This window comes from Zootoca vivipara, chromosome 3, assembly GCF_963506605.1.
Source record: "Zootoca vivipara chromosome 3, rZooViv1.1, whole genome shotgun sequence".
Classification (NCBI taxonomy): domain Eukaryota; kingdom Metazoa; phylum Chordata; class Lepidosauria; order Squamata; family Lacertidae; genus Zootoca; species Zootoca vivipara.
Genome location: NC_083278.1, coordinates 101,746,233 through 101,773,997, shown reverse-complemented (window position 1 = coordinate 101,773,997; position 27,765 = coordinate 101,746,233). Strand labels below are relative to the sequence as shown.

General features: G+C 40.9%; 1 protein-coding gene across 2 annotated transcripts; it reads right to left on the bottom strand.

Annotated features, from left to right (window-relative positions):
- Positions 1 to 63: 63 nt before the first annotated feature.
- Positions 64 to 26,411, bottom strand: SOCS5 (suppressor of cytokine signaling 5). 2 transcript variants are annotated; one of them, XM_035111173.2, is made up of 2 exons: positions 25,987 to 26,411; positions 64 to 6,754 (listed from the first exon to the last, which is right to left on the bottom strand). In XM_035111173.2, the coding sequence occupies exon 2, from the start codon at positions 6,740 to 6,742 to the stop codon at positions 5,144 to 5,146; it is 1,599 nt and encodes a 532-aa protein (XP_034967064.1). In that variant the 5' UTR covers positions 6,743 to 6,754; positions 25,987 to 26,411; the 3' UTR covers positions 64 to 5,143. The 2 variants fall into 2 exon arrangements, with proteins under 2 accessions (XP_034967064.1, XP_034967063.1); XM_035111172.2 differs by having other exon boundaries at positions 26,023 to 26,410.
- Positions 26,412 to 27,765: the final 1,354 nt, after the last annotated feature.

Sequence of the window (27,765 nt, the reverse complement as noted above, 5' to 3'; positions counted from 1 at the left end):
TAATGCAAAGTTGGATAATCCTAAATGGCTGGAAACCTCAAATTTGATGCTGGCTCCTATACATTTATGTGTTCTCCTCAGCCCTAGCCTAATGAGAGTTTTCCAAACTAACCCTTTTAAAGTGCTCTCTGGGAGTCTAAATAAACTCCTTTCAATAGCTTTCCGGTGTATATCGATCATCTGGTGTTGAAGTAGACAGACTTTGGACAATTCTGTATATTGAGACTACACTGCATTAAAAAAAGTATGAGTAACTGCTGCTGAATTATATACAATTGCATGATCTCTGGAATTGCATATTATACCCAAATAGCTTACGCTGAAGATACTTTGGTTCAATTGTTTTAGTTTGGATTATAAGCAGCAACATGTTCCTTCAACCTCTTTGGTAAAAAAAAAAAAATCTGGCCAGGTTCAGACACTTACAAGCAGCAATCCTTGTGAGCGACACAAGTTTTGCCATCCCAATATCTAAAATACAGTGGGCACTCGACATGTGAATCTTATCTATGCAGTGGCCTGATGCACGCTTTCTTTCCTCTCTGTTCTTCTCTGAAAGAAAAATTACACAAAATAGGATACCAGGCAAATAAGTTCCTATATGGATTACTTGTCTCACAGGTTACATTAAGGACATGGAAAGAAGATGGGTACATGGCCTTTCTATCACCATGCAAGGAAGGTTATAAGCGTCTGAACAAAAGCACACATTTAGGTGCATATAATACATTAGGAGTTGGTTAAAATGTGAACGGAAAATAAATTATGTCTTGTCAATATGTAGTATTTTAACAAGTGGATACTGAAATGTTAACTTAATGTACAGTGCAATCCTATATATGATCTCTCAAAAGTAAAACTCACCAAGTTCTGTTGGACTCCCAGGAAGGACAGTAGAGGATTGAAGCCTAGCCATCTACCATAAAAGATGTCTGGCACAGTATTTCAAAACCGTTTTTCAACCACTGATTCTGTAGCATCTATTCAATCCATTCCTTGCAAACTCATTAGTGCAAAAATAAAAATGCAATTGTTTTGCCAGGCGCTGAGGAAGGGTATAAATAATGCCCTTTACCACTGCCACACGTGGCCAATAGCGAACCAATTATATCCAGAAACATCACCTGATCTTAGGTCCACTTCAAAAATGACAAGCTATTATGTCAAACTTCAAATATAATGCACAATAACTTATGACTCTTTTATATAATAAAAGAAAGCAAAAAATAAAATTAAAATGAATTGCATTTCATTCCAAGATGCCCAAAAGCCTTTGAATGAATGCATCTTGTGAAGAATATATATTTAGCTTAAGAAATGTATGGACAAACACAAGTGTAACCTGTGTTTGTGTACATGAGATGATGTACACATTGTGTTTATACTATACTAGAAGGGTTTTCCATATATAATTGCCTTTTTGAAGTGGCCAGATACTGCAGACCCACTATTAGAAAGCTATAGGTATTCTATGGTTTTGCAATGAATACCAAAGGCCACTTCAAGCATTACATTGTTGTTTTTAAGATACCGTACACACCCTCAATAGAAGCACACATCAAAAAATGCAATGTGTGGGTGTAAAAAGCACACTCCATTCAGATCCACATTAGAGAGCTGGGATTTGCACCAGTTGTCAAGCATATCCCATGGAAAACCCACAATTGCCTCCATGCAACGTGTGAAATGGCCCCAAATGCTTGGAAACATCTGTATTTGGGTGTTCTAGAGAGAATTTAATTTATGCTTAAATTTGGTGACATGTCAAGTAATCATTCAATTGCACATTTGTGCAAGCTAAACTAAATGTAAGATAAAGCTTTTTTTAAAAAAAAATGGTTAGCTGCTACAAGAGAAGCTCTGCAAATATAAAAGAGCAAATATACAAGTATAACACTGAAAATACTGTACTTTATTAGCACAAAAAAGCTGTAACAAGGCACAGCAAGCGGAGGAAAAACACACATTGATAAATTGGTTAGTGTTGGCATACAAGTATAACTTTCTTGTATACGCAGCTTTGAAGTTTTCCTACCTCACAGTCACTGTCAACTGGTTAAGAACCTAGGGAGCACTAGTCATTGGTACAAGATACACAAGCAAAAAACAAGGGACTCTGTACTCCAACACAAATTTTAGTGCAAACACAACTAGGACAAAACAGGTTATGTTCTGTCCACAAAGGGGGGGGGGAGAGACCAGAAGCAAAAGAGCAAGTTTCAAAAGTTTTTTGCTCAAGGAGAACACAATCTACAGCTTACCAAAAGAAGGTGCTACACCATTTACAAATACAACAGTACCTATATGAAGCCTGAAACTTTACGTATGATGCGTTGAGTAGGGTGGAGGGAAAGCAGCAGAACAGAACATTATCTTTTCCTGGATCAGCTTTAAGTTATAACTAAGCTAGATGGCCATTAGTTTTTAGCAGACAGTTAAAAATACTGTTTTGAACCATTCAAAAAATCAGTTAATGCAAAGCTCCAATTACTACTGTCAGGTTTCTTGTAGTTGAGTCAAGTTCATCATCATGACTTACCAGCAGCAGTTGACTTAAACTGCAATCCTACACATGCTTATCTAGGAGTTTAGTCCCACTGAATTTAATGAATCTTGCTTCTGTGAAGGCTTGCAGTGTTAGGCAGAAGTTACTGAAACGCTGTGTTTACTAAACTTTACTTTAAAAGTTGATTTTAAACTAGGGCTGCAATGCTTAAGACAATCCATCTGATTAAGGTGACTCCGATTTACTGTATCACAGATTTTTAGAAAATGTGCAAGTTTTAAGTGCTTCTACAAACTGTGCAACATCTCAGAAGAGAAACTCATCCTTCTGAGTCATGTTGTAGGATTTATTTATTTATTTATTTGGGGGGGGGTTGCCAACCGGGTGCCTGAGAAGGCCTTCACTGGTGCCTCCAGGCTGCCCCTACCCACAACTCTTTCTTTCTTTCACAGGACTCTAGCCATTCTAGAAAGGAAGTTATGAAGCAGAAGGTGCAGGTGCTCTGAGCAACCGACGTGAAATGAACCAGCCCGGCTGCTCCCACCTGCCAGTGTTTTTAGTCAGTGAGTGTCAGAGCTGTGCCTGATAAATGAGTTGTTTGGACAGCAGGAAAAGGGTCCCAAAGAGGTGCAGTTTCCAGCTTCCCTTTAGCGCACTTTTCCTATTACTGTCCTGTTTCCTAGTCCTTGGTAAGTCTGCAGCTGCATATGCTTTGCTGCCTGCCAGCCATGTGGAGCAGCTGACAGGCTGCTACTTCAGAAGCTTTAAAAAATATGTTTGGAGTAGGGGAAGCAGCCCAGGAATTAATAGTTTTGCTGCCTGCTGGCCACGTGAAACAGTCTGCAGATAGTTACTTAATAAGCCTTCTGAAAATGTGGGGTGGGGGGAGGCAAGATGGCAAGCCTCCTATTGTTGCCATACTTGTTTGCTGCCTGCCAGCACGTGGACCAACCAGCTGCTTGAGAGAGGCCTCTGTTAAACTCAGAGGGTAAGGATATGGCAATCCTTTTTCTCTCTCCTACATGTCCTACAGCAAGGATTGTCCCAAAGTTTTTTGAAAGGGGGAGCCCAGTACAGAGACATCACAATGGTGGTGGTGATAATAATAATAATAATAATAATAATAATAATAATAATAATAATAATAATAATAATTCTAAGAATTTTCCTGGTTGTTTCCAAGTTGTTACATTCTTGAGGGGTGGGGTAATGCAGAGGCATCATTATTATCAACATCACCATCCTCACCACAGTATTCCTGATTGTTTCCAAGTTGTTTTTTGGGGAGGGAATCATTTCAGAGGCATCAATGTTATTATCACTTTTCCCTCCTGCCTGGCCCACATGGATTGCTCCCAGGTTGACTGGAGAGAGGCTGGCTTAGTGCAAAGGCAGAAAAATCATTATCATCATGTCCTCATACACCCCTAGTTTTGAGATGCTTGTAGATGAGTCAGCCTTAAAATAACATTACTCTGCAACAGTATTGTTCAACTACTACTCTGGTGAGTCCTTTCTGTATTTTTCTATTACATATTTTCTTCTCCAACAAGATAGGGAAAAAATACTTGTGAGTCCACATTATGTCTTTTTATCTCTGATTATGTGTGTGTGTGTATGTGTACATATATATGTATATATATGTGTACACACACACACACACACACACACACACACACACCTGAACCGATTTCCCCATATTTGAACTATTTTATGTTCCCGTTTCTTTTCTTTTCCTTCGCTTTTGAAGGTGGCAGCCGTGGTACCCTTGGCATCTTCTCAAAATTCAGAATGTGCCCCCAGATCCAAAAAAATTGGTGACCACTGCTATAAGAGATGCCTCTTTCAAGGTACCACAGTAGGCACATGTAGGCATCATTATAAAATAAATAAAGTATGTGTTTACTTTTTCTTGCATATGATTACTATTTTAGTGATATGTAAATTTATGCAAACTTAGTTGGCTGATTAATCTATTTGCACTCAAACAATCATACACTAAAGTATACTTAATTGAGATACAGCCCTTTTAAAAACCAAAGTTTGGTGCCTGGTAGAGGCATATAAGTGCTCACTAATGTACGTGATCAATTCTTAGAAGTGCTAGGTGACAGCAGTTTCCCTTGTCGCTCATGATTTTTCACTTTAGAATACAGTAGCTTTAATGTGAAAATTGTCATGGGAAAAAACTGAACTTTAAAATGTATTAAGAAAGCAACTACACAGGAACACAACTGCTGGTGTTCAAATGTTCAAAAATGAAAAAAGTCAGCAACTCAACTTTGTTGAAATTGAATGGAACTTAGAAAATACTCAATGGCTGCTTTACATAATAACTATAGGAATTGCGGGAGAAAATAGTGTATTTCAGAACTGAACAATTATAATCTGCAAGCCCGTGTTAAAAAATGTGTGAATTTGTGTTCAGCATATTGTTTCAAGAGATATTCACAACTAAGCTTGATTAATAGCAGGCAGCATCTGAACACACTCAAAAACACATTAAGCTTAAAGTACCATATTGCAAAAGAAGATGAAGAGGAAGCTGAACACTGATGTGCTAACCACAGGTATACTGTATTTGCACAAAAAAAAAAACCTATTTCTAGTGAGCTTACTGGGGACTCTGAACTCTGTTCACTTTGCCTTTATTGGTTCCCGCTCCAACCATCGCACTCGGACCTTTTGCTTATAGTGATATTCCTTTAGAAAGTCCTGCAACATTGATGGCAAAGGGAGACAATCAATCCCATCATACGAAGTGTACCTACAGATTACTGCCCGGCAGATATATTGCAAGCTGAAAGGGAAAGTTCTGTTTAGGGAGACTGTAAGCAAAGGTTCAAAAAACATGCAAGAACTAGGATCTTTGTAGTGTTCTAGAAGCCCTGTAACAGTGGACGAGTGAAACACGCAGGGGTCATGAGCATCAAAACTAAAGTTGTGGTTCCATTGTTCAATGCGTGCATGCAGAGACCGGTTGTAACGGCGGAAGCTCACAGAGAAGAGGTAGTCTTCTTGAGCAGAATCCCTGAGCAAAAAAGTGCCTTCGGGTTTTCCTTCCAGAAGTGCTTCTGCTTCGTAGCGGTCCATCACTCCCCAGTAACAAGGATTGCCAGTAATTTGCAGTAGGTCTGGGACAAGGCAGTGTATATAATCAATCTGAGTATGTACTTTCCAAGCTCCTTGTCTGCTGGTGTGGCTATGGCTCTCTCCAGATATCTGGCGCTGCTTTTGCCTACGCGACTGCAAGCAGAGAGTAGTCGTGTCTTCCTCCGGGTCGCAACTTCCCTGTGGCGTTGAACTACAGTCTCCAGTCAGCTCAGACATGCCAGGGGCCAACTTTGGTCCCAGTTTATATAGCGGGTTAACTTGCGCAGTAGCTTCAAAAGTATGTATCTGAGCATTGGGAGGAGGATCAACCCCTTCTTCAATACTGAGCCTTCGTCTTTCTCTGAGCCTGTCCTCTTCATCTTCTGTAGAAGCCACAGAAGGATCAAATGCATCAAAGAGAGTCGAGTGCGGGCTCACTGGGGCTGTGTGCTGCTTAATTAGATGCCATTTTTGAGCCAGATCTGACCCAGGAGGGAAAGGACATTTCTCTAGCATTAGTTCAGAGAGATGGATCTTTCTTTTGTTAGAAAAGAGAGGTTTGGATGGTTTGCAGTACGTTCTCATAGGAAAACACAAGCCAACAGTATCCTGAAGTCTTTGTCGCAGAGAGCGACTCCCAATGGTCCTGCTTGAGACACTGTCCGTGTCATGAACAGAGCTCACGCCATATCTTCTCTCTCTCCTTTGCAAGCGAGAACGGCCAAATCTTTTATCACTATCCAAAGAGCTCTGGGTTTTTGTAGAGCAGGAATGTTTCTTTTTCCCACCCCATGGTGCATGCCTTGAGTAGGAATCTCTTCGTGCAAGTCTAGCTCCTGTGGCAACACCCAAGTCACTCTCTCTCTCAATGCTTATTTCCACTATTTGTGGGATTTCTGCAGCACAGTTTTGATTTTTCCTTGCAGAGCTTTTCGAAGGGTTTAGACTCAGTTGTAAAGAAACATCTCTTAAAGGGCTGCTGGGTCGTTGCACAGCTGGATCAGGAGCAAACACACTTTTATCTCTAACAGAAGAACAATTAGAGTTTACATCTACATTTTCACTTCTGTTTCCACCTTCAGAGTTGAAGAGATTCTGGCATCTGTACTTGAAGCTGTTCCACATCTTCCCAACTTTACCCATGGATTAGGTTATCTAAATTTCAAACACAGGAAGACAATATTTTAGTCAAGTCACCTGCTGAATAAAGAAACTCAAAATGAGTTTCTGAACACTTATTAAGACAACTCATTAACAAAATGAGAAGCTAAGGGGGAAAGTTTTTATTTTTATCACTCCCCTTTATATACCCCAATGGAGCCCTCATGGTAGCTTACAATAAAACAAATTGTTTAAATACTCTACACCCAAAATATTTAGGATTTTCTATTTATAATGAACACTTCAGTTTTATGATATTCTATGTAATGGAGTGCAGAGGTTTCAGTTATAATTTTAGAAATAAGATAGGCTTTGGACAGGTGTATGTATAAGGTTGAAGCTGAGGAAGAAACATAAGTGTCACCCTTTCCTTATTAAAATATTCATTTCATAGGCCTTTTCTGCAAATAGAAATACTACAAAATGTAGCATAACATGCATGCTCATATAACCTCCATGGTGATACTATTCAGCTACTGTTCCCAATTAAACTGGGAATTCATATTCATTTAGATTTCCCATATTTAGAAGTTACAAAACAGGAGGAAGATTTTGGATCACCTGTGACTAGTACTTTTTAAAATTCAGCTTACTAGCTTTTTAGGTGTTCACTAACAGATAGTTTCATACTAATTACCACAAAAATTATGTTTTAAAAAATGAGAGTCTTTCTGCAACACTGGACTTTTGAGTAGAAAATATCAAAGCTAGGAGAATGCAATGGCAGAGCTAAAAACAACAGGATCCATAATATTCTTGAAAGTATTAGCAAACTCTGTGAAAAGATTCCTGTCAACCTGCAAGTACATTGAAGCAACAATTCTGAACGATGACCCACAAAGCAGTTGGTGAACTGAGGAGTTGGCTGATCATTTGAGCTGGCTGCTTGCTTCTCCCCCAGCTGCTGCTCAACATCAAAATACTACTAAATATACATCCCTTTTCTAAGATTAGTTTTCCAGGTAAGCAATTTTTGTAGTTGCCATTAAAATGATATAACATTGTAATACAGCAGATTTTGTTCTCGACCCAATACACCATCAGGTTGTCCCATGCTTAACACTGTTATTTGACAGATGCTCATCTAGTATCTGTTTATAGTCGCTTTATGCATTAGAGCAGTAGCGGGGAGCCTTCAGCCTAATTAGGCCCCAGCAGGCATCCTAATTTGGGACACAATCCTATTTTCCCCAAGTCACATCCATCAACCCCACATGACATCATATATGTAAAGATAAAGACACGGGTGGTGCAAAGGAACCACGGGGAACCTGAAAATGTGCCCCCAATTGCTCCTTGGCAAGCAAGGCTTGTATTTGGTACTTTTTAGATCTGGCATCAAATGCAAACCCCTTTTGGGTGGCATTGGTTCCACTCGGAAGCCCCCAATTAGAGCCATGTTGAAACGGGGACTTGAAATCAGTACTAATCGCAGGCTGATCACCAGTGACTTCATGTCCCACTGGGATTGGCTACACTCCGGGGTTCCCAATCAGAAACTCTTGAGTGCAGCCAAGCCTTGCCAAAAATGGAGCTTGAAGGACAGTGCTGATCAGCTGTAACTTCCAGGCACCGTTTCTATTGGCTGGGACATTCCTTTGCAAAGCTGCTTGAATGCAAGCTGCACTGCAAAGGTAAAATTGATCAGCTGATGCCTTGCCAGTCCTGGGATTCCTGCTCCCTGCCTTGCTGGACTTCTCCCACCCAGCCTGAGAGGGCGGGGCCCTGACTGACTCCAGTCACAAAAGCTGAGGCTGCTGAACAGACTCTTGGTTTGGGGTATTGCTTGGGGGCTTGTGTTACTGTTATGGGTATTTGATGTGTTTTATTTATGAATGACTTTTGTTGCGTTTGTGATTATGTAAATCTTTGCATGTTGTAAGCAGCCTTGAGCATCATTTTAACTATGGAAAGGCAGCATACAAAAAAAATGATGATGGCGGTGGAGGTGATGTCAGGGGATTCACAGGTGGGCAGCCCTGCCAACATGTCAAAGTGGTTTACAGAAGGTGGGGGGGCACAGGTTGGGACCCACGGAGAACAAATTAACTGGGGAGCCACATTGGATGGGCAAATGGCACAAACTTGCTGCTGCTTGACAGGGTTTTCGATCTACCACCATACTTGCTCTTAAAATGAAAACTAGAGCTGAGTGTTTCTAGTTTCTGCAACTGTAAATTGTGATCAACCTTCCATTAAGGTATTGGCTGAGCAGGCAGCTTCCCCCTAGCAACAGGGCCAATTTAAATAACAAAATTGTATACTTCAAAAATTGAATTAATAAACCACTCTCCCATGTTAAGTCTATGTATCAGTGCTTTTAAAAATGTCCAACTCTGCCTTTCAAAGGCCTTGTAAACAGCCAATGAGGCTACTCCAAGCGTGTTACCTTTCTTTTTACTATAATGAATGATATTCAATAGGCGTCATATTGGAACCGCTATCTGCCAGCAAGGCATAAAGCCCGTCTGGTCTGGGGAGATATAACCTGTAATGAACATATTTAACCAGTTTATTAAAATGTCTGTATACAGCTTAGCATCCTGGTTTAACAGGCTAATTGGACAATATATTTCCACTAGGTCAAGGTTTTAACTCAACTTTCAGTAGTACTGTTATTTTAGATTGATGCCTGGAATGCAGTGGAAGATCCCCTGAAAAAACTTCATTCAACAACTGGCTAGATGGGGATATAATTCATTGTAAAAATGTTTAAAGAATGCTCCTGTAATACCATCACCACCCAGTACTTTGTATCCTTTTAGTTTTTTTAAATAGTCATTTGCGCTTCCTCCAATTCAATAGATTTATTCAAAGACTGCATTTCTAACTGTAGCAAACGAAGTTTATTTTAATATTCATTGACAGCAAACAAAGACATTGACAGTGAACTGTATAAGTCCAAATAAGATGTCTTAAATAATTCACATTTGTCTTTTTCTTTGTATTGAAAAATGCCAAAATATTTGTGGAGCACTCTTCTATGGGCAACCTTTTTAAAAAATCTGATCGGCTTGCATTTTAAGAGTTTTTGTTTCCAAAGTCACAGTATTTTTGGTTTAGATATAGAATGTTAACCTCTACCCTAAAGGACTCTAGAGCTTTCACCTTTTCTCCACTTAGCTCCCAAAATTGGGAGCTTTACAAAAATTCTGTGAGGTAAGTCAATATTGTGAAACGCCCCTGCTCCCACTGTTTATGGGGAAAATAAGGCTGAGAACGTGCCTATGGCCACCTAGTAAGTTCATAGCAGAAGCAAAATTCAAGTATGAGTCTTGATTCAAGCTCAGTTTCTTTGCCACTACACTGGTAGTTCAGTAGTAGACCAATTCATTCATTATTCATTCATAATTTCAATTACTATTACAAACTCAGATATATAAGCAAATCGCTAAATGGCACCTTAAACACATATTATGTTTGCCACAATGGTATGTCTAGGCACCCTTTTTGCAGTGGCATTTTTAATTATTATTATTATTATTTTCTGTACTGCTTTCTATTTTAAAGAAAAAAATTCAAAGTGGTTTACAAATCATTAAACCATCAAATAAAACAATCCAGAATAAAACAAATGCAAACTGCAAGGAAAATATTTCAGATCCTTCTCTAAGTGGCATTTTGCTTTCCTCATATTTACCTACTTACGGTAATTTATACAGCTGCCCCATAGCAGAAGAACCCTAGAAACCAGTGTGATTTAGTGGTTAAAATAATAACATTTAATATAACCAAAATAAAAGTAACATAATGTCTAGTATCACTTATGTGAATGTAGTCAATAAATATCTGAACTGTGAAAATAAAGCACAACTTTCATTCGTCTCACTAAAGCACTTGCCCTGACCTCACAGCTGTGACTTTCACTAACATAACTGTGCATGTGGGACCTGCAATTAATGTTGCAGTGTGAAAGGTACCTTTGCAGGATTTTAATCAGTCATGTCATTTTCCAGAATCCTCCATTCAATCCCCACCCACACTGATTTTCCATTTTCCCTTCCTCCCCAGACACTCAGTATTGTGTTGCAAATGAACATACTCAGTCTTCACTGGATTTTCCTCCATGTCTTTCTCCCCCTATAGTTTTTTTTACTTCTGAAAAAACAAGATATGCTGATACCTTCCTTGTATGTGGATGCTGCTACACAAGGATTTACACTCAAAGAATAAATTCACTATTATATATCTTCTTCTTTGGCTCGTAGTCGAGTAAGATTGTCTTCCATGAACACGGTCTTAACAGTAAGTGACTGTGGAGGCCGATTCTGGATCCACACATCCTTCCACAGTGAGGACATTGGTTTCCGGGCAGGAGTTGATCATGGTGAGAGTTTGCCAAATGTGCCTTCTCTTAGCACATTTCGTCCTGAGTTCGAGCGTCTTCAAAATCCATGTCACCTTTGGTAAAGGCTGTTCTCCAACTGGAGCACTCGCAGACCAGTGTTTCCCAATTGTCTGTGTTTAGATTACACACACACACACACACACACACACACACACACATACACATATGGCCCCACATTTATTTATAAAAAAATTATATACCATTGTATCATAATAATATATCACAGTGGTTTGGAACAATATAAAAACACAAAGCCAAATAATAAAATCATTTTTAAAAAACAAAAAGAAATTGAAAACAAACATAAATGAACCATGGGGGGGGGGGAGGTGTGTTCTTAATTGCCTGCACAGGCATAGCAGAATATAAAAGTTTTCAGCAGGCTTTTAAAAGTTGGCACAGAATGTGCTTGCTGAATTTGCAGGAGGCACAGGGGCAGAGAGTGGGAAAAAGTTGTTTTCTTTAGCCACTCTCTTCAAGTACACCCTCTTATGCACACATTTATATAAGCGCGAACTCACACCCACACAAGGTAAGGGAAGAACTGCTCGCCACCTCCCTCCAATAAATCCCCTACATGGAGACAGGGATAATGGCCAGCACATATAAACCCTACAACATGCTATCCTTACCTGATAAAATTGGCCATGGCAGTACAGTGGTACCTCTACTTACGAATAACTCTACTTACGAATGTTTCTATTTACGAATAGAGCTCCGTCCGCCATCTTGGATGCGGTTTAGATAGGATTTTTTCTACTTACGAATTTTTAGATAGGGTTGCTTCGACTTACGAATTTTTTCTCCCAATGCATTCCTATGGGATTCGACTTACAATTTTTTTCTACTTACAAATGTGCATTCGGAATGCATTAAATTCGTAAGTAGAGGTAAAGGTAAAGGTAAAGGGACCCCTGACCATTAGGTCCAGTCGTGACCGACTCTGGGGTTGCACGCTCATCTCGCATTATTGGCCGAGGGAGCCAGCGTATAGCTTCCAGGTCATGTGGCCAGCATGACAAAGCCGCCTCTGGTAAACCAGAGCAGCACATGGAAACGCCGTTTACCTTCCCGCTGTAGCGGTTCCTATTTATCTACTTGCATTTTGACGTGCTTTCGAACTGCTAGGTTGGCAGGAGCTGGGACCAAGCAACAGGAGCTCACCCCGTCACAGGGATTCGAACCGCCGACCTTCTGATCAGCAAGCCCTAGGTCGTAAGTAGAGGTACCACTGTATAAATAAGGATATGTATCTTATCAGCCTGAATTGCATGGTGTCCCCAGCAATGACAGTTCTGATAACAGATGCAACCTGACTTCTGCTGTCCCACAAAGCATTGATGCTGCATGTTTATCAGAAAAGAAATTTAGACCAAATATTGGGAACTGCTGGCTTTAAAAAAAAAAAGAGGCAAGATTTTGGCCACTGAAAGTTTACAACTTTGTTTACTGTCAGTCAACAGGTGGCCATTTTTCTAAAATGATCAATGTTCTAGATGTGTGATCACCGAAATTACACCATTGCAGAGACTTAACAACAATTATATGAAGAATTAACAGGGAAAGAAAGGGCAACCAGCACAGGGTGAGGGGTGGAACTCTCTCAGTCAAGAATATTCTTACTTCAATAATTTAGCATAATTTTTTTTTAAGGAAAACAGTATTTTCCACACAGTCTACTGTGATCAGAGCTGTAAGCACCAATATGACAATGTTTTAATTCTTTGTCAGATACCATCTTTCAACAAAGTTCTTCACCTGTGGTGTAATTTCAGAAAATAATAAAACAATTATTTCTAGGACCTTTCCCAAAAAGCGATGTTTTTATTTCTATAAGGAAAGTTTTCCTTGAATTCCACTACTAAATAAAAACTGATTATCAGCCTGTATCTATTGGATGAGCTGCAATGATGCCACAGAAGCAAGAAATAGCTACAGCTCTTGTTTTGATCTATATAAGAATGAGAACTCAATAAATGCTATATGCACTCAAAGCAATGTTTCAGAATTCTATGCTTGGGGTTGAATTCTACCAACCAAGATAGAAACCTGACAACTGTGAATAGCCTTTTAGTGCCTATGTGACCTCTTCCCAAAAGCTATCAGGACAAATGTTGATAACAGAACTAGCAGAAACTATTTATTTATTTATCTAAAAGATTTAAAGCCAGACTCTTAACCCAAGACTTTTAATTCAGAAGATAGCTGACAAAATCACACTATCTTCAGTCTGCCCCCTCCCCCATGTGAAGGTTTTCTGCTTCCATGGAAGTGCATACACCTCAAGTTATATTCTGCTCTGGACAAGAAAGCTGTGCATGAGTCACTGAAATAATGTTTTTTGTACTGCTATATTTAAGTTTCCTAGCTTGTAATCTACTATGGTTAAAATAAAAAACAGGTGGGCAGTCAAGAGGGTCATTGAGCTTGCAAGCAAAGCATAGCAGAACTCTTGATGACCTCTTTATTGAGAGCAATAATTTGAGAGCAAATATGTTCTAGTTCACTCATCTACTACTTGACAATAAAGTGCAATCAGGCTGCAATCCTATGCATGCTTAACTGGGAGCAAGCCCCACTGAGAATAGTTGAACTGCTGAGAAACAAGAATAGGATTGCACTGCAAGAATGTTCATTTGAGTACTTTGTTAAAAAAAAAAAGCCCCCCAAATACCTATAGTGCATCCGCTAGCTTCATAACATACAATACACCAACTAGTTTAAAAACAAACAAAATGGTCACATCCACATCAGTAGAAAATGGAAACGCTTATAATCAAGGCAAAACAACAACATGAAATTTGCTCCAATTGCCTTAGGCAGCAGACTCACATTGTCTCCTAGTGCTGGGCAGGGGAGAAATCAAGGAGCTATCAATTAGCTACTGAAAAGGTCAACTACTTAAAACACACTGGCTTCATGACAGAGTATAGCTGGAAAGATACCATCTAAGATAACTTTCAAACCAATCTGAAAAATGGCAATGAGACTACAAAGTGATGAGCAGCCCCAAATTCATCTTAATGACTTATTTATTTTATAAGCAAAAAAGCAGCAAGAGGAGGTTGGAATCAGGAGCAGAGTATAGATGGGGAGGAGCTGTGAAGTTCTTTTTTACTTTTTACCCTTCTGGCTTCTGCCTCACTTTCAAGGAGGGAGAGGAAGGAATACAGACACCCCTAATATTTTTGCTCACAAGGAGAACAGGGGCTATTGGAGCTAATTCTGAGAAGAAAAGCACTTGCAATAGAAAGTATTAAACAGTCTTATCACCCTCAACTTTCAACATTCTGCATCTGCTTCTCCTCTCTCCCTCTCCCTCCCTCTCTCTCTCTAAAAGGGTTCCTTCACCCAATAGGTAAAGGACCCCTGGATGGTTAAGTCTAGTCATAGGCTCCCTTTGCAGGCTGAGGGAGCCAGCGTTCGTCCACAGACAGCTCTCCGGATTGATGACGAGTACCAGAGAGCACAGAAACGCTGTTTACCTTCCCACTGCAACGGTACCTATTTATCTACTTTAGGGTTGCCAGGCGTCCCCGATTCCCAGGGACAGTCCCCTGATTCACCAATCTATCCCCGGACAAAATCTGTCCCCATAATGTCCCCAGATTCTAATGAATGTCCCCTGGTCTATGCCCAGAGAGTGGCGGCGGTTACAGCGTTGGCAGCTTTGATAATGTTTGTATGTGCAAGGCAAACCCTAGGGAGCGAGCAGCACATGCCCAAACTCTGCTCGCTCCCCACCCCCTCGGCACTCTCAGCCTCCTGGAGCAGTTGATAGGCACTTGGACTGAACCTCGGCACGCCCAGCCAGCCTCCCCGCTCCTCCGACCTCGTGGTGGGCTGCGGGGCCTGTCAATCATGTCCCGAGCTCCCTTCTCCCCGGACTCCAACGGTGGCCCCCGAACATGTGCAGAGCCGCCTACGGCGCAGCCAAGCGCAGCAGAACTTGTTGGAGTGCCCCACCCCACCCTCTCAGGTAGCCTGGAAGATGGCAGGGTGAGAGGCACTGTCGCCGGTGCAGACGGCTGGGCTGCATTAGGCGAGCGGGAACATTTTCCCCCTCTCCTACCCTCCTGCTGCTGCTGCTGCTTCCACTTCTTTATTGCTGTTTCGGCGGGAACTAATGCCGGTGATGGCCTTGCCGTGAGGGCTGAGGGGAGATGTGGAGGGTGCCGGCAAACGGTTTATGACGCTCCTTCTCAAACGTTCGAATTTGAGAGGGGTGCGGATGCAAGGTAAGGATCGCTGATGGCGGTCATAAAGGCTGGATGCATTTATTGCCCGACCAAAGGAGACACCCTCCTCCTGCCTCCTCGCTTGTAAAAATAAATAAAAATACTCCGCCACATGTCTCTACCCCTCCCCGCACGTTCTCCATATTACATTTTTTTCTGCCTGAAGAGTCGGACAGAAAATAGGGGAGGTTCGTATTAAAATAGCTTTAGTTATCTATCCATTTGTATTCCTCATGTACCTTTTTCTGGGACGACCTGACTCTCTGTCCTCTCTCTACCCCCTCCCCCTTTTTGTTCTTTTGTTCCTTCCTTATTTCTTTCCTTCCTCCCTTCCTTTTCGGTGACGCTTTCAGGAATCCCAGAAAAGGGGGGGGGGGCAAAAACACACACATGCTCACAGATACACACACACTCTTCCCTCTGTTCCATCCATCCCCTCCTATTCTTGCTTTCCCTTCCCTCTCTCCCCCTCCCCACCGATAACCAAGGAACGTGGCTCTGGTTGCCATGGAAACTACATATGTTTACAAAATGCTGCTCCCTACTAATAATCTGGGTGCTACTGTCTTTTAACCCCTTGGCTGCTGCAAAAAAGTGTCCCCGGATTCATTGGAAAAAAATATGGTAACCATAATCTATTTGCACTGGTGTGCTTTCAAATTGCTAGGTTGGCAAAAGCTGGGACAGAGCAACAGGAGCTCACCACTGTCGCACAAATTCGAATGGCAGACCTTCTGATTGGCAAGCCCAAGCGGCTCAGTGGTTTAAGTGCCACCCGCATCCCTCCCAACAGAAATGCTCATCACATATAGCTTGCCTTAAGCTACTCATTTTATACTGTAATCCTATACCTAATTAATAGGGAGTAAGCCACAATTGGTTTACCTCCAAGTAGACACTCCTAAGATGGCTGGGTGGTCTTTTGGGAGGAGGGGTAAGAAAATTTTGAAGACTGAATGCCATTCAGTGCAGGTGTCAGTACCATTAAATTCAATGGGATTTAGTCTCAGGTAAGAGCATACCAACTGCAACTAGAGAGTACTTACTTAATGAGACGTGGGTAGCGCTGTGGGTTAAACCACAGGGCCTAGGACTTGCCGATCAGAAGGTCGGCGGTTCGAATCCCCATGATCCCTAGCTAACAGGACCAGTGGTCAGGGAAGATGGGAATTGTAGTCCAAAACATCTAGAGGGCCAAAGTTTGGGAATGCCTGATCTAATCCAACACAAAAATATGATAATAAAACATAACTTTAAAATAAGCAAATTATATCAAATAAAGTAATATTCAACAATCCATTAGAATAGTATAGAATATTAAATTTCAGCATATAAAAATTAAACAGAAATCCACTCTTAACAATTACAATAAATAATTTCTAAACTATAATTGAGCAAGGCAGGTGGAAAAGGCCTTGCCTGATGAATGGCTGGAAGTCCCTCCCCTTATGGTACTGTACTGGTTTATTGTACGTAAGAGCTTATCAAGTGGTATCTTGAATCATATTTTCTGCACTGCTACCCATCTTTGAGCAAAAAGAAATATGACATGAACATGATCCTGAATCTTCAAGCTCCAAGTAGTATAGGTGCCATGCCTTGAAAGGTTCTTGGAATCGTGCCACTAATTACAGCAAACAAGAAGCTCATTCTATCATACTTAGTGTATAGTGCAAACAAGAAGCTGATTCTATCATACTTAGTGTATAGAAAGAGATGCTGCACTTCTTAATATAATCGAACTAGAGCTATTTACCTTTTTTAAAGTTTCTTTTTAAACTATCAGACAAACATATATTTATTACTGATTTATTATTGTTTATATGGCTCCCTATAACAAAACTTTCTGGGCAGCTTGCAACAAAAATAATCACATGAAAATAAAAATCAATGCCCAGAATGCAGATAAGAAAGCTTTGCTAAGGAGCATTATGGAAATTTAAAACCAAGGGCGTCTATGCCCTTTCTCTGGAGGTTTCTAAGAGCAGACTGGGTTTAATCTGTTAAAGTATGGCTTAAACCTCCATTCTTGATGAACAGATGACTTAGAAAGATGGAGTTTTATATGGTTTCATTCAAATACTGAAGCTGCTGTTCCATTAAGTAGAGTAGTTTTCTTACCGTATGTAGCTAGAAATGGTTTAGTTTACTTGAACACTGGGACCAGTAACAGTACGCACTATTGTTAGTTAATTTCAATATATTTGAAAGTGCTGAGCAACTAAAATGAAAACCTTATATTAAAGCTGGATGTTTAAGTTTCATTTTTCCATTCCCTCAGTTTCCCTTCTATGATCTCATCCCCTCAGTCCCTTTACTTCTTTCCCCCCACCCTTTTTATTTCTTTTCAGCTTTTCACATTTGCTGCTTGAGCAGCTTTCTCGGTCATGCCAGAGCCAAAAATTTCTAAATTGCCCAAAGGTTATAGAGTGGTACAGCCTCTTTTGGGCATCGGCACATAAGATATATACGGTATTAAAAACTGCAGTGGACTTTGCACACCAGAATTCCAGGTTGACCCAAAATACAGCATTTGTCACTCTGAGTTTTAATCAAGGTAAACCTAATGGACCTAACTTAGTAATGTTCATTAATTTCAATGGTCTATTCTGAGCAAAACTTAAGTTGAATACTATCCTCCAGACTACTGCTGCAGTCACTAATTACTAAAATTAAAATGTATTCAATTCAAAATAAATCACTTTTTAAAGAACATACATTTTCTATTGTTGTTGTTTAGTCGTTTAGTCATGTCCGACTCTTCGTGACCCCATGGACCAGAGCACGCCAGGCACTCCTGTCTTCCACTGCCTCCCGCAGTTTGGTCAAACTCATGTTCGTAGCTTAGAGAACACTGTGCAACCATCTCGTCCTCTGTCGTCCCCTTCTCCTTGTGCCCTCAATCTTTCCCAACATCAGGGTCTTTTCCTGGGAGCCTTCTCTTCTCATGAGGTGAAGTATTGGAGCTTCAGCTTCAGGATCTGTCCTTCCAGTGAGCACTCAGGGCTGATTTCCTTAAGAATGGATAGGTTTGATCTTCTTGCAGTCCATGGGACTCTCAAGAGACTCCTCCAGCACCATAATTCAAAAGCATCAATCCTTCGGCGATCAGCCTTCTTTATGGTCCAGCTCTCACTTCCATACATCACTACAGGGAAAACTATAGCTTTAACTATACGGACCTTTGCTGGCAAAGTGATGTCTCTGCTTTTTAAGATGCTGTCTAGGTTTGTCATTGCTTTTCTCCCAAGAAGCAGGCGTCTTTTAATTTTGTGACTGCTGTCACCATCTGCAATGATCATGGAACCTAAGAAAGTAAAATCTCTCACTGCCTCCATTTCTTCCCCTTCTATTTGCCAGAATGTGATGGGACCAGTGGCCATGATGATCTTACTTTTTTTGATGTTGAGCTTCAGACCATATTTTGCGCTCTCCTCTTTCACCCTCATTAAAAGGTTCTTTAATTCCTCCTCACTTTCTGCCATTAAGGTTGTGTCATCAGCATATCTGAGGTTGGTGATATCAACATTTTTTTATAAGTGGCATTAGGCCTAGATTTAGGCTAATGTAATTTCTGCGTCACTGTAAAAAAAACCCTCCTGTTTTGCTTATTTTTCAACCGATTGGGCTTATTTTGGTATCAATATTTCAAAATAAGGTATAAAATGGTCTTCAAGTGCCACAGAAAAGGGTTACCAACCATTCAAAGTGAATTTTTGTCATTATATTCCAGGTAGGTTCGATAAGCCATAGCACACAAACTGCAACTAACACGTTTCATACTTTTGTTGTAGAATGGGCTAACCATGTACTTGTTATGTTTTAAAAATAAGGAGGTGGTTTTTGTGGTTATAAAATAAATTCATTTTGAAGTAATTTTCTTACAATTTTTATTTATTTATTTTTGTACAGGTTTAAGGTCTCTTTGAGCCTGAAATAACTCACACATTCATGAGAATCGTTAAAATTGTACCCTCTTATGTTACAATGTCATCTGATATATTTTAAAAATTAAGTTTTATTATTTAATAAAAACAAAATAAGTCTCAGAACCCTTGCTCATTTTATTGTATAAAACACTCCTGCAATGATATGGTCAAAGCTACACACACACACACACACACACTGGTACCTCTGGTTAAGAACTTAATTCGTCCCGAAGGTCTGTTATTAACCTGAAACTGTTCTTAACCTGAGGTACCACTTTAGCTAATGGGGCCTCCTGCTGCCGCCGCCATGCAATTTCTGTTCTCATCCTGAAGCAAAGTTCTTAACCAGAGGTATTATTTCTGGGTTAGCGGAGTCGGTAACATGAAGCGTCTGTAACCTGAAGTTTTTGTAACCTGAAATACCACTGTATATATATAAAAATTGGATTTACAATTTAATATTCAACCAAATAACACAATGTAACAGTTGTCATATAAACAAAAAAGAAGGGGAAAAAACCTCCCTCAACTTCCCCTTCTGGTTCTTTAAATATTTATTATTTCTGCTTAATTTATGTCTTATTTTTATGATCTTATACCTCAATATAATCACTGAATTACATTCCATATTATTATTTCTTGACTTTTAAACTTATTTTCTTACTTGTGTTTAATCAAACCCTGCTAGTGAGTCAATTTCTTTACAATATTTCTGTAGATACATCATAAACGGTTCCCAGTCTTTTTCTAAAGTCTTCATTATCATTCTATCTGAGTCTTCCCGTGAGTTTTGCCATTTCTGCATATTCTCTATATAAATCTTTATTGCGGTTCAAAGACCCATTGAACAATTTCAGAACAAAATACAATTGAGACAGCCAACCACACAAGAGAGAGAAACCGAGACGGTCATTTTGTTTTGCCTCAAACATGATGATATTTGATTCTTATAACTTCCGAAAGAAACTTTGCCACGGCCTGTGCAATATCATTAGACCTATCATCCAAAAGATATTCAATATGGACCAAAAAATATTAAAATATTATTTTGAGCTTATCTCATAGGTATCTACATATAAAAATTTTTTGAATAAAATCTGAGTTGTGAGAGCATATGGCACCAGGTGATTTCGCGTGGAATGACCCGGAAGAAAGAAATGTAACAACCAGCCCTAATGAATCCAGCTACTTGGGTTGTCCAACAGTCATTGGAAAACCAATGTCCCCACTGTGGAAGGACGTGTGGATCCAGAATTGGCCTCCACAGTCACTTACGGACCCATTGTTAAAACCGTGTTTATGGAAGACAATCTTACTCGGCTACGAGTGATCACCAAAGAAGGATAAGCTGCCTGCTTCGTATAGTTAAATGTATTACCAAGGCAGTCTAAATGTTTATTAGTTTTAAGCATCTTTTTAAAGGAAAAATAAGGAAAATACAATTTAAAGATGCAGGTTTGCCACGATGCACCTATTTAGGCATAACAATTTCAATGGCACTAACCACTAACCAAGCATGACTGGATGCCCCTCCCTTTATCCGGAATTTCGAGAATCCAAACTTCTGGTTATACAGTAGCGTAAGTCAAACCAAAAAGTATAAAACACTGTTTAAAATGCCAACAGAGGTCAACTAAACAAGCAGGACAAGTAATAGTGAAAGCTCGTTTTAAAAAGGTAGGAAAAGAGAAAGTTGCAAGGCCATTTCCAAAGCCAAAAAAGGGCATGGAGGAAAGAATCCAGAATAGGAATGAAAAAAGACAACACAGAGTGGTTTGAGGCTTTGCTTCATGGCAAGTGATAAAAATATGAGCATATATGGTGCCATGTTATCTGGCCCTGTAAAATAGGCATTTTGGTAAATTAACACAAAATCCTCATACCTGTTTTAGAGGAAAATGCTTTACTCAATGGAATTTGCTTCAAAGTGTGCACTGGTTTTGTGGCTTTAAACTATCAGCAGTTTACTTTTTAGAAGGCCTTACAGCTTGATCCAAGTGCAAAGTCAGAATGAGCATGAACAAAAATACTGGCCTTAGGACTTCAAAATTAACATTATGGTTTGGAAATTTATGCTGCGGCTCAAGAGGATAATGTGTGGTATATGTCCCTGCTCAATGAGTACAAATGTTTTAGAACCTAATATGAAATTGTTTTCTAAGCATCTGTCTTTAATAGGACTTTAACAGAATAGTCCTAGTCATATCTACTCAGAAGTAAGTCCTACTGAAATCCATGGGACTAACTCCCAGATAAATGGGGTTAGCACGTGCAGCCTAACTTTCTAGGAAGAAGCATGGTTAGGAGCCACAAAGTCGCACAGAATTTAAAGTAAAATGCAGAATAAATAGTTTAAGAGAAGCCTTCCTCAACACAGTGCCATTCAGATATTCTGAACTACAGTTTCCATCATCCCTGGCCATTGGCCACCCTGGCTGGAATTGAGCCTGGAACATTTGGAAGACACCACATTGGAGAAGGGTGATTTAGAGAACCAGCATTGATTCTGCTTCTTTTAAAATACACAGTCAACTTCTGACAAACTGAGGATCATGAAATATGACAATTCAGCAGTGAAGGACTTAGGAACGAGCAAAGTAGAAATGTAGCAAGTGCACCCAAGTCAGCTGTCGGTGCAACTTTTGCAACCCAAACGTCTGCCAATAACAAACTGCTGACCAAGATTACCAGGTAAATGTAAATCCCACACTGGCTTTAAGCACTATTATCAAAGTCTGTAACTACTCTCAGGATCACATTTTGTGTCCAATCAGTGGCTAGTGTGTTGGCTGTGGGTTCAAATCCCTTCTCAGCCATAAAGAGACATGAACTTAGCTTGCCACATACTGACAAAAGACATCAACATATCTAACCCAAAATGTTGTTACAAGGCTTAAAATATTAGGTAGGCTATAGAAACGATTTCCTGTAATAGCAAAGTTTCAATGTTACAGCTGAACTAAGCCTGAAACTTTCAGTCTGAATGTTTTGATGAGAACAGCCAAACACTAACAACCCATGTCCTTTAAGTTTCTATCCAGCTAGCAGAGTTAGGGTCTCTACCAAAAACTATTAACACAATAGTTTCAGTATTTGGAGTGAAAATCTGTTACATGACCATAAAAGGACAGCAGTGTAGACTTACTTGCCTGACCTCAATAAATTTAAATATAGTATATCAAGTGCCAAGCCACATCTCTTCCTCAGAATTACCTGGCCTTCTAGGAAATACTGTTTTTAATTCTGAAAGGAAAATAATCTGAAACACTTTGCATACAACTTGTCCAATGTTATATAAAACAAGTCAGTAATCTTAGCTCATGGCTGCAATGAATTCTCTACAATGTTTCTAGGACTAATTCAGTACTAGTCTCCAGCTAGATACATGCGGTAAACAGAGAGAACAAAGGGAAACAATGCGATTTCTACTGTGTTAAGTATTCATAAGGCTCCCAGCAACCTAGTTAATTTAGAGAATGCCCTGCTCTGTTCCCCTTTGGCAGCTTTAATGAAAAACCATGTCAATACTAAACTCTCACAAATTGAAAGATATTCACAGGAAGGTGATCTACAACAAATTTCACTATGACAGATCATTCCTCCTCTTCTTCAGGGGGTCTTCATTCAAGAATATGTAATGTCCTAAATTTATTGTGACACACTTGTGTATATAAAAAATTAAGGATATTAGAAGCGTTCCTCAAATCTACAGATTTGTCTGTAGAATCTACAGACAGTATTACTGTCTATGAACAACTTTCGTTTGCAATTTATGAAATTTTGTAAAACATTCCAGCACTCACATGAAGAATTTCTTGGCTGAAATCTTAGTGACTAAAAAGCTGGATGTGTTTTTGCACAAATAGGTATTTCCTCCAGGCACTTCCACATTGCTCTATTTCACTGCCCTACAGGTGACCCAGAATGAACAATTTATTTTGCATGGTAATCTGCAAGAAAAGCAATCATCATGCTCCTCATTAAGAGTTCAGGTTGTCTTGAGGTTAAAGCATTTCCTGGATATTTATATCCTAGAAATATCATGCATCATGTTCCCTCCTGATTATGCCTGTGAAGCCATCTTGTGTGAAAGAGACCTAAAACCAAAGTCAGTATTGTATGCATATACACTACAAAGATAAAATTGAACTAAGAAAGCAATTTTGCTTGACTAAGCACTGTGTCTTAAGGCAAAGGAACATATTTCCTGACAACATTTTTGCTTATTTCTTTCGAAGGCCAATGTACACTTAAATCCTAGAAAGTCACTGCTAAGTCAGCAGCAGACAATAGTCAGTGAGATGGACCAATGCTCTGATAGGCAGGTTCATGCATCCATATGCAAGTGTGTCACAATAAAATCAATGAACCTCCTTCCGAGTAAATATATTGGCTTATAAGGCTCTCAGCAATTGGGTCTAGATATCAGGCATAATTATATACTTAACTGGTTTCCAAACCCAAGGCTGCAATTCTATTTTTAGTTGTGTTGTGTTTTACATAATTATTTTATGTTTGCAATATTTTGTCATTTTAATGCATTCTGAAATACCTTGGAAGAAGGTCTATAAATAACAAAATTAACTGATTGATTAAATGGGGGGGGCGCGGCGGAGAGAACACACCTACTTTACAAGGTTTGTTTTTACTAAAAAAATAAGACTGATCCAATACACACACCTGGCAACATGACCAAAAGAATATAGCAGTACTTCAGACTGAACATTTATTTATGCTGCAAGTGCCATGGCATTTAGAAGTCATAATCAAACAGAAGAATTAGATTCTCCTATCACATAGTTAGTAAACTGGTTATAAATTTGTATTTCATCACACTTTAAGGCTCATGTTAAAGTAAGATTACATGCTAACTCACTTTAAAAGTAGTTCACATAATACTGGGTAGGGTTATTTATTTATTTCTGTTTTAATTTATATACCACCCTATACATGAAGGTCTCAGGGCAGTTTATAGAATAAAATCAAAATATAAAACCACAAAATATATAATCAAAATAAAAACAGCAACAACCCAGTAACTCCCCTACAAAAAACCACATTTTAAAAGGGCATAGTACAAAAAAAATGTATTAAGCATTAATATCGCAGTCTTTAATACAGCACCATGTACAGAGAACTTGAACAAAACAACTGTCATTCTCACGATACTACCCTACTCTGAGGTATGGTGTGCTATCAATCTTACAGATAATGGGACAGACTGAACAAAGTGACTTATCTAAGACTGCTTCTAGCAGGACAAATTTTGTACAGGCAGTACTATAATACAAACTGCATGTACTGGTGTGCAACAATCACAGACCCAAGCCATTGAAAATGGCTGCAGCCTCCCCATTCAAGTTCATACACATCCAGTTTGTTATATCTAATCACTGTGTACAAAAATATGCCTGCTATATGCACATCTCTCCCTACACCGAAGGGCTTAGGGGCACAAAATCCATCACATTTGAAGTCACCTTCAGTTTATCCATGGCTGAGAAGAATACAATAGAAGACCAACCCTGTCATGCACAAAACCACAATAGGGAGCAACTAGTAGATCTCAGTGTCAAAGCCCATGCTTTGTGTGTACAGTACTAAAGTGCTGGCTAAATAATCTCAGCAAACCTGGGAAAGGGACAAATTCTCCAAGCTGCTGCTAGACTGAATAAGAAATCGGGGCTTGACAGGGTAATAGTTTTAACCAGTATAAAGCAGCTTCTTACATTTGGATGGATTTTTCATTCCTTTGTACTATCTACTCATTACAACCATTTCTTACATACCCTACTTGATAACAAGATTCCATACTGAGTTATCAGTTGCAGTGATTTGTTAACTCATCTAATGCAGTATCTGAACAAGTCAATAAGGCTTGGGGTGATTTTCAGGAAAGAGTAGGCTACTATTAACGATGAAATGGGCACCTATCTACTGCAGGACCCACCCCTGGAAATAACCACAACCACCTCTGGGGAAAGCGTGCTTCCAGCTCTGAAGAAACTGGCTGGAGTACACTTGCCAATACAGTATTGAATTTCAAAGCAAGGAAAACCTGGACATTGATAGGAGAGCTCTAAGAAAATCCGACTAACGAGTCCTGCTTAAATCTTGACATGCATCTGACTGCAACTCACTCCCACACCCGACCGCGCAGATCAAGGCTTCAGAGGCCACAAAAATAACGGCCACCCCCACCTACCACCAATAAATATAATACAAAAACGGACTCGCCAGTCAGCAAAACGGAGGAAAGGATATTTGTGCAGTTCCGCCCACCCCACTGACATTATTTCAGCTTACGTCTTCCTCCAGCCCCTTCGAGGTCAAGACCAGAGGCAACCAGGCGGCAATTTCACTTTAAGCCCCCTCCTCACCTTTCAAACTTGCAAAATGAATGAATGAAAGGCGGCGTTCTACAGTACAGTGTAAAGTTTATCTTTCATGGCCACGGTACAGTCAGGAGCATTATGCCCCTTAAGCTGCAAAGCCTTTGCATTTTTTAATTTTGGGGGGTGGGGTGGCGGGGGGTGCTTTGCCCGCCTCCCTCCCGTCCCGTTAACATTTCCCTGCGGGGGCGGGAAGTGGCAGACCTGGCATGTCGCCCTCCTCCTAACGACGGGGCCTTCCTGAGGGGAACGGTGGGTTGTCGGGCCGGCCGGTCAGGCCTCCCCGCTCCCTCTTTTCCTCTCTCGGCGACCCCCCTACCTTCGCCCTCGGTCTAGTCCGCCCAGCCGGGCTCACCTACTAAGCGGCGGCTCAGGGCCGTTGGAGGCGGCCGCGGAGGCTGGCGGTGCTGGAAGGCCGGCGCATCTCTCTGCCTTCTCCTCAGCGCCGGGCTGGCTCTCTCCTGGGTCCCAGCATCACCCCGGAGCGCGCTCGGCCTGTCGCAGAGGCGGCGGCGGCAGCAGCGCGAAGCCCCCTCCCCTCCTGCGGCCTGCGAAACGGCTCTTGCCTCAGGCCCAGGCAGCCAGCGAGCGAACGAGCGACCCGAGAGACACGGTAGAGGAGGAGGATGGGGCGGGGGAGACGGGCGAAAGGGTGGAGTGACGGCGTCGAAGCCAATCGCAACGAAGGGGCAGCCTCGCGTCCTCCGGCCAACCGTTAAGCTCGGCTGAGGCGGGGAGCAGGCCTGGAGAGAAACGTAGCAACGCGGCCTTCTCGACATCCCCCCTGATTAGAAGCGAAGCAGCCAATCCCCGATCGTGGGAATAAGTAATATGCAAACCACGCCCACTCCTCCCTCCCTCCCTCCCCTTCTCTCTCTCTTAACCGCGCTCTTACCTCCCCCCAAGCAACAATATTGGCTGAGGGCAGATTGTCCGCGCAGCAGGACGGGTGTCGCTTCAGCGCCCATTTTGGAATGGGGCACGGCTGACAGGAAAGACCGTAGACGGCGATTTTATTTTATTTTTTAGGAAAAACTTCATGCACGGATCCCTATCCATGGTTATGAAGGAGTAAGCCTCGTAAATGAATTGTTTAGGAAACCTGAATGCGAAATACTGCGCTCTTGTACTACCCGGAAAGTCTTGCAGAAATAGTTGGCATGTCCCATGATGCTTTGCGACGGGGAAAGTGAAATGAAACGATTCCGGCGATAGTTTTCTGCGTTCTTGCCAGCGGGAAGACCGCGTTTTGTGGGAACGGGGTCTTGCTTTATTAAGGGCACGACTACGTGGTAAACGAGCAGTTACCGTGGGAAACTGCCATAATGCAGTGTTTTCCAAACTTGGGTCTCCGGCAGTTTTCGGACTACAACTCCCATCATCCCTCGCTAGCAGGACTAGTGGTCACGGATGATGGGAATTGTAGTCCCCAAAAAATCTGGAGACCCAAGTTCGGGAAACCCTGCAGAAACGACCCTCATTTTTAGGAGACACCCGCAAAAATCTACTTGGATAGTTGGCAAATGGGATGGATGACATTTCTTTGTAGGATTTCCCCAATTTTTGGAAGCCAGAGCGTGAGCCATGCCTTGTTCTAACATGAAATAGAAGTTTATTAACATGTAGTAAGAAAGCGGTGGTATCAATCCGTGCTCCTGGAAACAATTTTTTTAACAAGGACACTAAGGAAGCTAAGCACTTTTAATGAGGGATCCCTGAAAGAATAAGCGCCCCCCCCCGGCTACGTAAGAAGTGCTTGCAATGGCCCGTCTAGTATCCCTCTCTCCTCCATGAATTAGACAAATCCTTAAAGCCATCCAAATTGGTGGCCATCGCGGGTTCTGCTGGCAAGAGGGCCGGTCCTCGAAGGCCCTTTCTGGCAGCGGACGAAGCGCAGCTTCGGTGGGTGAATAAACAAGTATTGTTGCAATATTAAAATATGCATTAGAAATACACCGGCTGTAGGTTACATAGTAATAATGACCTGCTAGGATTACGGGGAAGCGATCGACGTTTTAATTCGCACTTTTGCTCTAAAGCAAGCTCCTCTACATTCGGCGGGTCTAACATCCACCTATCTGCGGACCGGGCCCATTGC

Bases quoted from the DNA above. Each gene is read 5' to 3' on its own strand.
- SOCS5 (XM_035111173.2), bottom strand. From the start codon at position 6,742: ATGGGTAAAGTTGGGAAGATGTGGAACAGCTTCAAGTACAGATGCCAG.